Source organism: Thamnophis elegans, chromosome 7 (genome assembly GCF_009769535.1).
Source record: "Thamnophis elegans isolate rThaEle1 chromosome 7, rThaEle1.pri, whole genome shotgun sequence".
Classification (NCBI taxonomy): domain Eukaryota; kingdom Metazoa; phylum Chordata; class Lepidosauria; order Squamata; family Colubridae; genus Thamnophis; species Thamnophis elegans.
Genome location: NC_045547.1, coordinates 8083003 through 8097173, shown reverse-complemented (window position 1 = coordinate 8097173; position 14171 = coordinate 8083003). Strand labels below are relative to the sequence as shown.

At 46.1% G+C, this 14171-nt stretch overlaps 2 protein-coding genes across 3 annotated transcripts in view; one reads left to right on the top strand and one right to left on the bottom strand.

Moving 5' to 3' along the window:
- The window catches only part of LOC116511221 (lymphoid-restricted membrane protein-like), a 68748-nt gene extending 64768 nt beyond the window's left edge, over positions 1-3980 (top strand). Inside the window, exons 35-37 of the mRNA XM_032221090.1 lie at positions 1236-1337; positions 2296-2397; positions 3126-3980. Of these exons, the coding sequence (XP_032076981.1) occupies positions 1236-1337; positions 2296-2397; positions 3126-3363 (442 nt within the window). The 3' untranslated portion in view covers positions 3364-3980. The remainder of the gene's footprint in view (positions 1-1235; positions 1338-2295; positions 2398-3125) is intronic.
- Positions 3478-14171, bottom strand: part of CASC1 (cancer susceptibility 1) — a 31264-nt gene continuing 20570 nt past the window's right edge. For both annotated transcript variants that reach the window (XM_032221478.1, XM_032221479.1), the window contains exons 11-15: positions 12504-12654; positions 9832-10046; positions 6655-6825; positions 4936-5049; positions 3478-4270 (exon numbers count right to left, since the gene is read on the bottom strand). In XM_032221478.1, the coding sequence (XP_032077369.1) occupies positions 3992-4270; positions 4936-5049; positions 6655-6825; positions 9832-10046; positions 12504-12654 (930 nt within the window). In that variant the 3' untranslated portion in view covers positions 3478-3991. The remainder of the gene's footprint in view (positions 4271-4935; positions 5050-6654; positions 6826-9831; positions 10047-12503; positions 12655-14171) is intronic.

The following is a 14171-nucleotide window of genomic DNA, read 5'->3' as shown; positions in this document are numbered from 1 at the left end:
AAACAGCCTCCCCCGCCCCCCGGAGCCCCTCCGGAGGCTTCAGGGACTTCCCCGAAGCCTCCAGAACATGAAAAACCGGCCCTACAGACAAACTGGAAGTTTGGGAATGGACCAACTCGTAGAGCCGTTTCTTGCCCTCTGGAATCTTCAGGGAAGCCTCTCGAAGGCTCCGGAGGGCGAAAAACGGCCTCAAAAGAAGGCCAAAGTCAACTGACAGGGCAACGCCTTGCGTGCCCTAACAAATGGCTCCATGTGCCAGCTATGGCACACGTGCCATAGGTTCGCCATCATGAACCTAGGCTTAATAGAACCACGAAACAGACTCCTTGTCCCGCAATTTGGTTAATGTGAATTCCTACCATTCACATCCAGAAAAAGTCCCGGCAAACAGTCTTTCAAGGTGTAATTGCAACAACAGACCTTATCAGTCCTTGGATAGTTGCCAGGCCGAGAACTTTTCTAGTTGTCACACTGTACAATGAAACACCTGGCAGAGAGTCTCTGTGAGGCGCAAACTCAGATTAAACAAATCTACACAATAATAAACGAACTAATTGTCTCTCACAAACACCGCTCCCCGTTTGCTCCCGCCTATTCCCTATGGGAGGGGCCATTCAACATACGCCTCTGCCTTCACTCTCGAGTCGACCCCTGCTCCTTAATTGTTCCCTTCTCCTGACAGCATCCCAATGTCAGGGTTCTAAGTAACACAATGGTAAAATCTAATCCCCCCGCTGAAACCGGTTCTGTGGGTATGGTTGGTGATGGTGGTGGGTGTCATGTGACTGGGTGGACGTGGCCAACTTTTTCTCACTTTCAGCTATTTTTTTAGCCTTTTAAAGCATTTTTCCCTGCCCGTTTGCCCAAGAAAAAATGCTTTAAAAAACTTTAAAAAAATAGCTGTGAGCCGCGCGATCGTCGGAAGCTATTTTTTTAGCTTTTTAAAAGCTTTTTTTCCCTGCTGGTTCTTCTCCTCCCCTCTCCTTCCCCTCCTCTCCTTACCCTTCCCTCTCCTTCCCCTTCCCTCTCCTTTCCTCTCCCCCTCATCCTCCTCCACTCCCCTCCCCTCTCTTTTCCTCCCTCCCTCTTTCCCCCTTTACTCTTTTTTCTCTTTCTCCCTCTTCTTTCCTTTCCCTTCCTTCCTGTACTTTTCTTGGAGGGGGGAATATTTAATGAAAAAAAAGCAGCCAAATTTTCTTTTTAAAGAAAGCCTGTTTGATTCACCTTTTCTTTAGGAGTGTCAGAGGAACCAAACAAGGAGAAAAACGGCCCTCGTTACAGCGCCTCATCAGCTCAACATCCTGGACAGAGTCGGAGGAAGAACAACTCGAATTAGAGTGAGTCTCATTTTTCCTCCTGGCACCCTAAAGACGGGAGTTTCTCCCCTAGAAGCCACTCATTTCTCTAAGCACAGAAAGAGGATTTGTTCTAGGTGGTTAAAGAACAAGGCAGGTGAATCGTGACTCTGCTGGAGACGCTATCAACATGGCAATCTAGAACCATGATGGCGAACCTATGGCACGCATGCCAGAGCCCTCCCTCTCTGTGGGCATGCATGCCGGCCAGCTGGTTTTCATAGGCATCGGAAAACGGCCCCCAAAGCGGTCCAAAACAGCCATTTTCCAGCTGTTTTTCGGGCCTTTTTGAGGCTATTTGGGGGCCATTTTTCAGTCTGTTTTTAAGCCGGTTTTCAGGTCAAAAACAGCCCCAAAACCGGCCTGAAAATCTGAAAAACAGCCCAAAAACCAGGCTGCTTTTTGGGCCATTTACCAGTCCATTTTCAGGCTGTTTTTCGCACTGTTTTCAGGCCATTTTGACTCTGGTTTTTTGGACCATTTTTCAGGCTGTTTTCAGGCTGGTTTTCAGGTCAAAAACTGGCTGAAAAACATCCCAAAAACAGCCATAAAACACCAAAAAAGCCAGCCCCAAAACAGGCATGTGCATGCTGGCCAGCTGGTCTTTGGGTTTCCGGGCACTCCAGTGCACGTGCATGCACATACATGCACATTCAAGTTTGGGCATTCAATGCCAAAAAGGTTCACCATCTAGAGCAATACTTCTCAACTGAGGCAACTTTAAGATGTGTGGACTTCAATTCCCAGAATTCCCCAGTTAGCATCCTGGCTGGGGAATTCTGGAAGTTGTAGTCCACACATCTTGAAAGCATGATGGCTGGGGAATTATGGAAGCCAATGTCCCTATATCTTAACATTACAAAGCTTGAGAAGCGATGATCTAGAACCATCCTGGATGAGCAGGGTCTTTTTAATCCAGAATCTAAATCACCCCTTACAGGGCTTCTCTTCAGGAACCGGCAGCTCCGGAGATCCAGGGAGGTAAAGGACGAAAGTTGAGCGAAAAGGAAGCCAACACGACAAAATGGAGCCTACGCTCACTGTAAGTCTAGAAGGAAAGGAGCAAGACAAATGCTTTGTGGGAATCATCTTCTCTTACCGACCCCATAATCCTTGGCAGGGTGGAGTCTGGGCAACTGAATGGAGCTGAATGTTTACTGGCGAGATGCCCTTCCTGTTGCCAATGCAGAGTTTTGTTCAGCAGATACTGCAAAATCTCCATTCCCTCCTCACTCCTGGGGGAAGGATACTGCAAAATCTCCATTCCCTCCCTGCTCCCGGGGGAAGGATTGTGCAAAATCTCCATTCCCTCCCCGCTCCCGGGGGAAGGATACTGCAAAATCTCCATTCCCTCCTTGCTCCCGGGGGAAGGATTCTGCAAAATCTCCATTCCCTCCTTGCTCCCGGGGGAAGGATTCTGCAAAATCTCCATTCCCTCCCTACTCCTGGGGAAAGGATACTGCAAAATATCCATTCCCTCCCCATTCCTCGGAGAAGGATACTGTAAAATTTCCATTCCCTCCCCACTCTGGGGCCAGCTAGAGGTGGCATTTGCCAATTCTCCGAACTACTCAAAATTTCCACTACCGATTCTGCAGAATCGGTCAGAACCTGCTGGATTTCACCCCTGGCATACAGGCCAGCTAGGTGACTTTGACCCAATCATCAGGGGGCTGTGAGTTCTATTCCTCACTTGGTGAGTTCTTAGACTTTGGAATGAAGGAGGCCATGTCTACTTTTCCATGCTTTTTCCCCTCCTCTCTTCTGCAGGTGTACGAGAGTGTCTTCTTGGGCTCTTAGGACTTTCTTCTCCGGGATTAGCAAAGCCCTCTGCGTCTCCGTCTTTGCCGTTGTGCTCTTTGCCATCCTGATAACTTTTGTCATGGGATTTTCCTTCCATCAACCTGTGGAGGCCTCCCCCGAGGGCACTGGGACCGCTTGGACCTCTGTACAGAAATTCTTGTGGCCATACACGCGTCTCCTCCACCACGGACCCCCGCCTGTATAATTCAGCAGTATTCAGAATGGGTTTTGTTTTGTTTTTCTCTACTGCATCCTTAAGGTGGGTGGACTTCAGCTCCCAGAATTCCCCTGGCCGGCTGGGGAATTTTGGGAGTTGAAGTCCACCCACCTTAGAGTTTGCCAAGGCTGGGAAACAAAACCCTCTTCTGGAGTCTGTTCAGCATGTAGTCTTAAATTGAATAATCAAGCAATTTAGGTTTATCCCATTTTAAATGTCTGACTGTAGAGAAAATGCAATTTTAATGCATCATCTAATATTTCTGTTAATAATTCGGGACCATGCCATTCAGAAACAAAATACGATTCATTCTTTTCCAGCCAAGGAAGTGGATCTTCTGAACGATTGCAACGCCTTATTGTTTTTAATTTTGTCCATCGTTCTCTCCCCTCCCACCAACCCACCCCAAATCTCACCAAAGAGCTTATAGAAACAAAATATATATATTTTTTAAAAAAAACAAATTTCAGGGCCCGTAGTCTATCCATAAATGGCTTATTTATTTTTTCCTTTCTTTTTTTTAAAAAATGTCTGAAGCGTGATTTCTTCCACCTCTTAGTTGACTGGAGTGTCTTTCAACTCTAATAAAGTTCTTAAAAAGCGGCTTTTGTGTGTGTTAGGAGTACGTCAGCACCCTGGTGGCCAAGAGCAATTGGTAGACGGCATCGATGAAGAGGTAGTTGCTCTGCCTGACGCGGTCCATGGCGTCTTTGCTCCCGGTGTCTTTCAGGAGGTGATAGAGAGTGGAGTGGAATTCGGAGCCTTCCGCGATGTTCTTGGAGAAAACATCGCTCTCCTCGTCGATCGCGAGCTTCTGAGCTCTTTGGCTGTTGAACATGTAAAGAGCCCATTCTTCTTCTTGGATCTGCTCTTCTTCGCTCAGATGTTCACAGGCCTGCAGTTGGACAGGAGAAAGAGAGGGTGGACAACCCCACCGGATTCTGAACGGGGCCCTCAGTGCTCTCTAAGCTTGGTTGTTTTCTTGTAGTCATCGCAAAGTCATTCTCCTCCTCCTCTTCCTCCTCCTCTTCCTCCTCTCCTCCTCCTCCTCCTTCCCCCCAAACCACACTCCCTTCTAGCACTGATGATGTTACCTAGTTGGGTAATGAAACGTCTACAAGAAAACAACCAAGCTCAGAGTACACTAAGGACCCTGTCATTTCAACCCTGAGCTACAAATACTCTCCTTCAGAAAGAACTGTTTTTTTAAAAAAATGAAAGAATATAATCGGCAAAGTTGCATGTTTACTGGCAAAGTTGACATGCAACACACACAAACAGGCAGAGCCTTCTTTGTGTTGTCGTAGCCACCCACACGTTCTCTTGGACTCAAGGACTCCACATGTCATCTAAACCATGCTTTGCCGACATCCCCGGTTGCTTGACGGGCTTTATGACTTGTTTTTGTGCTGATTTGGTAAAAACACAGAAGGGTTTTTGGGGGGTTGGGTGGGCTGGACAGGTGTGAATGATTGGTGATATTTTGATTGGTGTTAACCACCTGCATGCCACCCAGAGTGGGGCCTTGGGGAGAGCTCTACTACAGCCACTCACTCCTACCTTAAAGACCAGATTGTTCTCTCCACTCTTCAGGTTCCACTTGCTCCAGCCAAAGGCAAAAGAGGTTGCAACAAGGGACATTTGCTGATAAACCATCATTTCTGCCAAGAACGTCTGTAAAAAAGTAGATTAAAATATCCAATGAAGTTTAGCACAGGAACAAGGCCCAACCCTGATTTCTCTCTCTTGAGGCTTCTGTCTTGATGCTGATCTATATTACCTCCTCCTATCTATCTATCATCTATCTATCTATCTATCTATCTATCTATCTATCTATCTATCTATCTATCTATTTATCTATCTATCTATCTCAGATTGATTGATTGATGATTGATTGATTGATTGATAGATAGATGATAGATAGATTGATGATAGATAGATTGATGATAGATAGATAGATAGATAGATAGATAGATAGATAGATAGATAGATAGATAGATAGATAGATAGATAGATCATCTATATATATATAGTATTTTTTCAGAATAAAATTCTGCCTACCAGGTATTCATCTGGCTAAAGTGCTTAGTCTGGTCAGCTTCAGCACATACATTTGGTGGTTTTGAGCATGCATGCTTTAAATCCCCTGGTTGGGGATAAGAAAACAGCTTCTAAACCACAGCTGATCGGAGAAAGCAGCAATGAGAAAAGCAGGTAAAGCATGGAAGATCGCTTCATTTGTTAGCAGCTCATTAATGCTAAAAAACAGCTTCGAAAAAGCTACATTTGAGGTAGAAGACCACCCAAATTTTCAGCTTCTTGGGGGGGGGGAGTATGTCTTATACTCCCAAAAATATGGCATATCTATCATCTATCCATCTCATATTATCTGTCTATCGCATTTGTCTATATCATCTGTCTGTCTATGAATGGATGGATCTGAAAATTATCATCTGCTAGCTAGCTAGAGATAGAGAGAGAGAGAGAGAGAGAGATGATAGAGGGAGGGAGGTAGGTAGGTAGGTAGGTAGGTAGGTAGGTAGGTAGGTAGGTAGATAGATAGATAGATAGATAGATAGATAGATAGATAGATAGATAGATAGATAGATAGATAGATAGATCTGATAATGATCTGTATATTGTGCAGAGTCCACAAGTCTTAAATTTGCTAAGGTGGAATTCAAATAATTTAACAACCGGTTCTCTGCTCTAATGACCAGCTGGGTAGGCGTGGTTCGGTGTGCATGTGACTGGGTGGGCGTGGCGAACTCAATGTCACTCATGTTGATGGGCACTTCGCCTTAGCTGTTACAATGTCATAAGGGTTAACTGGAGAGGCAGTTTCTGTAAGTAGGGCAAGAAAGATGAGGCTAGAAACAGCACCAGAATGTTTCCTTCCTGCTTTCCTTACAGGATTAGCCCTGCAAAGTGGGGAAAAAACAAAAGGAGGTTTCTTCCAACAACCGGTTCTCCGAACTGCTTAGAAGGTTAACTGGCTCTCCCGAATAGGTGCAAACCGGCTGAATCCCACCACTGCCTCCTGGTGTAGGTGAAGGACTTTTAAGATTTGAGGACTTAGAAACTTGCATGCTAGAGACTTCCATGTTGGCTGAAGAATTCTGGGAGTTGAAGTCCACAAGTCTTAGATTTGCCAAGATTGGACACTCCTGTTCTTAAAACATGGTGGACAACCCCGAATGGCTTCATTCCCACACCACCTTATCCAAACGGGACCCATGAAATGAGGAAGCGACAGAAAATGGCTTCCCGGCTGCTTACTTTTTTGTTCACGCTGACATACTTTGAGGAGTATTCAGCGGGGAAGATGTTCATGCCAGCTCTCTTCAGGGCCATCATGAGGGCCATGGGTGACATCCATTTGTCTCTCAGCCCCATAAGCAGGTCAGAATCTTCGATGGTAGCCACAGAGTAGATCATGCATTGATTGTCCTGTCTCGGAAGAAACTGACGTTTCAGATTTTCCAAAGCAGGGAGCAAAATGACCGGCTTCGGCTTACGTCCACAGTATAGGCCCAAACTTTCTGTTGCTAAGCGAGGCAAAATATGCAGCGACTCGCCCTTCATTTTGCAACCTTTTTTTGCCACAGTTGTTAAGCGAATCCGTGCAAACGTTAAGTGAATTGTGCGGTTATTAAGCGAATCGGGCTTCCCCCCATTGATTTTAACTGTCGGAAGCTGGTTGGGAAAGTTACAATTGGTGATCACATGACCTCGGGACAGTGCAACTATCATACCAGTTGCCAGCCCCCCCCCCAACTTTAATTATGTGATCCTGTGGTCACATGATGGTCATAAGTTTGGGTCATAAGACATTTTTTCAACGCCATTGTGTCTTTAAAGGTAAAGGTTCCCCTCGCATATATTTGTTAGTCGTTTCCGGCTCTAGTGGGCAGCGCTCATCTCCATTTCAAAGCCGAAGAGCCAGCGCTGTCCGAAGACGTCTCCGTGGTCATGTGGCCGGCATGACTAAACACCGAAGGCGCACGGAACGCTGTTACCTTCCCACCAAAGGTGGTCCCTATTTTTCTACTTGCATTTTTACCTGCTTTTGAACTGCTAGGTTGGCAGAATCTGGGACAAGTAACGGGAGCTCACTCCGTTACGCTAGGGATTCGAACTGCCAAACTGCTGACCTTTCTGATCGACAAGCTCAGCGTTTTAAGCCACTGAGCCACCGTGTCCCGTGTACTGTTTCTTTTAACAGTCACTAATTAAATGCTTGCAAGTCGAGAACCGCCAGTACTCTGAATAGCAATAGCAATAGCAATTAGACTTATATACCACTTCATAGGGCTTTTAGCCCTCTCTAAGCAGTTTACAGAGTCAGCCTATTGCCCCCACAGTCTGGGTCCTCATTTCACCCACCTCGGAAGGATGGAAGGCTGAGTCAACCTTGAACCGGTGAGATTAGAACCACTGAACTGCAGATAACAGTCAGCTGAAGTGGCCTGCAGTACTGCACCCTAACCACTGCGCCACCTCGGCTCTTCTAGCTACAGCATTTGCCAAATTGATACAAAATGAGGCAAACTGTGTGAAATAAGTTGTATAAAGCATAGAGAAATATCCAGAAATATGAAATCATATTAGAGCTTTGTCAGCTTGACTTTAATTTCGCCATTTTGGGCAAAAACATTCACTTCTCTATTATTATTTTTTTAAATTGCAATTCGTTTTGCTCTTCCGAAAACCATTTCAACCACTTCTCTTTTTATCTAAACCTGGTTCAGTGGCTGTCCAGATAACTCCAGTACTAATATGAGGTCATTCACACTTAGGACAATTGACCAGTGAAATGACTTCCCACCAGAAGTTGTGGATGCTCCAACACTGAAAGTTTTTTTTTTAATGTCACTTTTTTTTATTTTCAAAACAAACATACCACTCCTCCTTCTTTACATATTGTAGAAAGTGTATCAGCTGGGTACAAAAGGCTTTTGTGCATCTCTTCCACCGTCATCAAATATAATTCATATTAATTCAAATATCTTAACTCAAATATTTACTATATTAACATCATCATACCTCCACTTTTATTTGACTATAGTTATTTAAACATCCTTCACCCTTAAATATACTAAGCTTCAATACATAACCACATGCTGGCATTTCATTTACTTATTTGTAAAATCCTCCATTAACATTAAATCCTCATATCCTGTTTTAGCTAAACATCCATAATATTTAATAGCAAAATTTTCTAATCCTCCATGGAACACTGAAAGTTTTGAAGTAAAAGATTGGACAGCCAGTTGTGTGAAATGGTATAACGTTTCCTGCCTGAGCAGGGGGGGGGGGGGTTGGACTAGAAGACCTCCAAGGTCCCTTTCAACTCTGCTATTCTGTTGCACAGATCAGCCAGAGATCCTTGCACAAAATGGTGTGTGAATGCAACTACACGAAGTCCTCAACTTGCGACCACGATTGACCCCCTAAAATTTATGTTGCTAAGCGAGAGTTGTTAAGTGAATTTTGCCCCGTTTTATGACCTTCCTGGTCACGGTTGTGAAGTGAATCACTGCAGTTGTTAAGTCAGCAACACGTGAATCCGGCTTCACTTATTCACCTATGGACTTTGCTTGTCAGAAGGCCGTTAAGGAGATCTCATGAGCCCGGGACACTGCAACCGTCATAAATATGGGTCAGTTGCCAAGCGTCTGAATTTTGATCACGTGATCGTGGGGAATACTGGAACGGTTGTTAAGTGTGAAAACCAGCCATAAGTCACTTTTTTTCAGTGATGCTGTATCTTTGAATGATCACTGAATAAACTGTTGTATGTTGAGGGCTACTTGGCCAGCGGCCAGTAGATCTGGCAGCAGATTCGGACAGTGAGGAGGTTGGGGAGGAACATGGGCCAGTCCTGGAGTCTGGGGAAGGCTCTGATGAGGGCTCTGTGTCGGAGACAGAGATGGGGCCAGGGTCTCTGACAGTTATCAGCAGCCTTCTGAGTCAGAGATCAGTGGGGCAGAAGAACAGCTGGAGCCTGTTCCCAGTGTGCGCATGCGCAGAGCTGCCAGGAGAAGGGAACAGCTAAGGAACAAGGGCCGACTCGGGAGTAAAGGCACAGGTGGACGGTGAATGGCCCCTCCCATAGGGAATAAAGAGGAGTGAAAGGGGAGTGGAGTTTGCAGGAGACAATTAGTTCCATTCATTAGGGGGAAGATCTGTTCCTGACTTCTTGCCAAGTAATTGCTGCTACAGCATGGCGTTTAGAAGATATCGGCCTGGCAGCTCTCCAAGCCTGACAATGTCTGTAGTTGTGAAATCGCATGAAAGACTGTTGGCCGGGACTTTGCTGGAGAGGAATTCCCTTTAACCTAAATAAAAGGGGTTTTATCGAGACAAGGAGACGGCTTCGTGCTTTTGGGAAGCCTAGGTCAAAGAACATTACCTTTACTCACGCCTCAGCTCTGTCGGTTGTGTCCCACGTACCTTGATGTGGATCTGGACCTCGGCAAAGGTGGTGAGGATGGTAAAAACAGCTTTGTCGGGGCCGACAGGCTGGAGCTCCCAGGCTTGATACGGCATATTGAGGTGAGCATCCTGGAGCAACGTGATGGTAAAGAAGCCGTTCATTCTAAAGGAGATCTCCTTCCCTTTCATGCTGTAGTTCACCTCCCCAATGTCATCGGTTCTCCAGTGTCTCCCTTGCACATGGAAGAAAAGAAAGACCGCATGTGTTCCCCAGAGATGTTTACATTTGTTATAACTGCCCTTTTCCAATGGGCTTCATGCTTAATCATAAGAGAATTGGGAGGGACCTGGGAGGCCTTCTAGTCCAGCCCTCTGCTCAAGCAGGGGATCGAAATGCACAGCTACAGTATAGGTGGTACCTTGCTCAACAGTAGTAACTGTGAAAGGGATCTTGGAGTCCTAGTGGACAACCATGTAAATGGGAGCCAGCCGTGTGCAGCAGCTGCCCAAAAAGCCAACACAGTTCTAGGCTGCATAAACAGAGGGATAGAATCCAGATCACGTGAAGTGTTAATACTACTTTATAATGCCTTGGTAAGGCCACACTTGGAATACGGCATCCAGTTTTGGTCGCCATGATGTAGAAAAGATGTTGGAACTGTAGAAAGAGTGCAGAGAAGAGCAACAAAGAGTATTAGGGGACTGGAGGCTAAAACATATGAGGAACGGTTGCAGGAACTGGGTATGTCTAGTTTAATGAAAAAAAGGACCAGGGGAGAGATGACAGCAGTCTTCCAATATCTCAGGAGTTGCCACAAAGAAGAGGGAGTCAAGCTATTCTCCAAAGCACCTGAGGGCAGGACAAGAAGCAATGGGTGGAAACTAATCAAGGAGAGAAGCAACTTAGAACTGAGGAGAAATTTCCTGAAAGTTAGAACAATTAATCAGTGGAACAACTTGCCTCCAGAAGCTTTGAATGCCCCAACACTGGAAGTTTTTAAGAAGATGTTGGATAGCCATCTGTCTGAAACGGTATAGGATTTCCTGCCTAGGCAGAGGGTTGGACTAGAAGACCTCCAAGGTCCCTTCCAACTCTGCTATTGTATCGTTGTTATTATTATTTTGTAATCCTGTTTAGTCTCTTCTTAAAAGTCTTTAGTGATGGAGCACCAATGACTTCTGGAGGCCAGCTGTTTCACTGGTTAATTGTCCTCGCTGTCAGGAAGTTTCTCCTTAATAGCAGTTATAGCAATAGCAGTTAGACTTATATACCGCTTCATAGGGCTTTCAGCCCTCTCTAAGCGGTTTACAGAGTCAGCATATCGCCCCCAACAACAATCCGGGTCCTCATTTTACCCACCTCGGAAGGATGGAAGGCTGAGTCAACCTTGAGCCGGTGAGATTTGAACAGCCGAACTGCAGAACTGCAGTCAGCTGAAATAGCCTGCAGTGCTGCATTTAACCACTGCGCCACCTCGGCTTGCTTCTCTCTTTGATTAGTTTCCATCCGTTGCTTCGTATCCTGCCCTCTGGTGCTTTGTAGGTTGACCCCCTCTTCTTTCTGGCAGCCCCTGAGATATTGAAAGACTATTATCATGCCCCACCTAATCCTTCTTTTCTCTAGACTGGCCATACCCAGTTCCTGCAGCCGTTCATAGGTTTTTGTATTATATTATATACTAGCTGATAACCCAGCATTCCCCAGGTATTTATTTATTTATTTATAGGGTGGAAATGTCCGGACCAAATATAATTTCTAATGTTGGATTTTCCCCCTTACCAGAGGGAGCCCCCTTGTGGAGTACTGTGAAATCATTACCATGGCAACTCCACTGCGCTGTACAGTAGAAGCCATTTTACGGCAGTACAGTAGAAGCCACTTTACAGCAGTACAGTAGAAGCCATTTAAGGCACAACAGGCTGTATCTTAACAGAACACACACTCTGAGTTGTGAGGGGTGTTTTACCCCCACAGTATTTTTCTCCAGAGGGTAAGTCATTCGTGTTTGAGTGAAATTGCTCAAGGCATTCAAGAGTTATGCTGGAACACACACATGCGCACACACACACAATTTTATATATCATATATTATTATATTAATCTCTCTGCATAACTGGAAGCAAAACATCTCAGTTTATTTTGGGAAAGACAGAAGATGAGCCAAGTATGCAAAACCTGAGGCCCACCACGCCAGTCACTCAGGATGGTTCTCCAAACTGCTTCTTGTCCCCTACCCGATTAGCCTTCTTATATACCCCAGGGGGGAAATTACTGGAATTGTAGTCCAGCCATATCGACTGGTTGCCAGACTGGTGGCGGTTCTGAATGAACTACAGGTAGTCCTCAACTTACAACAGTTCTCTTAGTGGCCCTTTGAAGTTAAGGGACTTATGACCATTTTTCACACCACTGCAGAATCTCCATGGTTACATGATCAAAATGCAGACGCTTGGCAACTAACTCATATTTATGACGGTTTGCAGTGTCCCGGGGGGGTCACATGATTCCCCCTTTTGCGACCTTCTGACAAGCAAAATCAACAGGGGGAGCCCAGATTCATTTAACAACCGTGTCTCTAACTTAACAACTGCAGTCGTTTGCTTCCCAACTGTCGGTCGTCCTTAACACAGGAAAGCAGACCTTAAAACCCAGCGGATCCTCGCGGCAGTCGTGCTGGAAGTGTGCCATACCTTGATTATCCCATCTTGCGATCAGCGGTTCTTCAAAGTAGATCACAGAATCGGAAAGATGGATCGTGATCCCCACCGTCACCGCTGAGTTGTCTTCAGAGTCTTCACATGCCGCAGTGTAGGGGTAAGTCTCTAATCCCGTATCCAAGACCTCCAAGCAAAGGAAGGAAGGAAAATTGAGCCATTTGGTAGAAAGAACAACATGCCCGTCCCTGAGTCTACACTGTACGATGAATGACAGAGGGAACGAGGTACGTCTCTACTCCAGTAGTGGCAAACCTTTTCGGCACTGAGTGTCCAGAACCGGAATGTGTGTTCATGTGCATGCATGTCCACCAGGGGTAGGTTTCAACCGGTTCGCAGCGGTCCCTGCGAACCGGTTGGTTGCTGAACCTGGAAGTAAGTAACTTCCGGGAACAGCGAAGGGCGCGCCTGCCCGCCCGCGGTCCTTACCCAGTTTTGATGAGTTCTGCGCTTCCACGCATGTGCAGGACGCAGGACGCATACAACGCATGCATGCACCGCGCGCGTGCACAAGGACACCGCCGGCCCCGTTCCAACCGAACCAGTTGGAACGGAGCAAGAAACCTACCCCTGATGTCCACACACCAGGGCACCAAAAACCCGAAGACCAGGTGGCCGACACACATATGCCTATTATTCGGCTGTTTTTTTGTCATTTTGGGGCTGTGTTCAGGTCATTTTTCGGGCCATTTTCAGGAAGTTTTCTGGTGCTCCAGCCTGAAAAATGGCCTGAAAAACGGCTGGAAAAATGGCTGGAAAACAGCCTGTTTTTTTGGCTGTTTTTTGTCATTTTTTAGCCTGTGTTCAGGCCATTTTTCGGGTCATTTTCAGGCAGTTTTCTGGCGCTCCAGCCTGAAAAATGGCCTGAAAACTGCTGGAAATGGCCTCTTTTTGGCTGGTTTTGGCTGTTTTTCGGGCTATTTTCAGGCCATTTTCTGGTGCTCTAACTTGAAAAACGACCTGAAAACAGACGGAAAAACAGCTGGAAAACGGCCTGGAAAATGGCCTGTTTTTTGGCTGGTTTTGGCCATTTTTCGGGCCGTTTTCAGGCTGTTTTCCGATGCTCCAGCATCCGCAAAGACCAGCTGTCCAGCGCATTTCCCCATAGAGAGGGCTCTGCGTGCCACCTGTAGCACTCATTCCCTAGGTTCTCCATCACGGGTCTAGTCTAACAAAGAGAAAATTAGAGATGACATATGACAGTGGTCTCCCGTCCTAGAAGTGTTGTCACAAAGAAGACGGAGGCAACCTATTCCCCAAAGTACCTGCGGGCCGCCTGGATAACTACAGAGAGAACTAATCTAGGACTAAGGAGAAATTTCCTGAAAATGAGAACAATCGATTCTCTCCAGAAGTTGTGGGTCTTTTATCACTGGATGTTTTTGAAAAGAGGCTGGACAGCCATCTGTCTGGAATTATTTAGGGCAGAGCAGTGGGTTCCAGCTGGTACGCCCCAGGTGGCGCAGCGGTTAGGGTGCAGTACTGCAGGCCACTTCAGCTGACTGTTATCTGCAGTTCGGCGGTTCAAATCTCACCGGCTCAAGGTTGACTCAGCCTTCCATCCTTCCGAGGTGGGTGAAATGAGGACCCAGACTGTGGGGGCGATATGCTGACTCTGTAAACCGCTTAGAGAGGGCTGAAAGC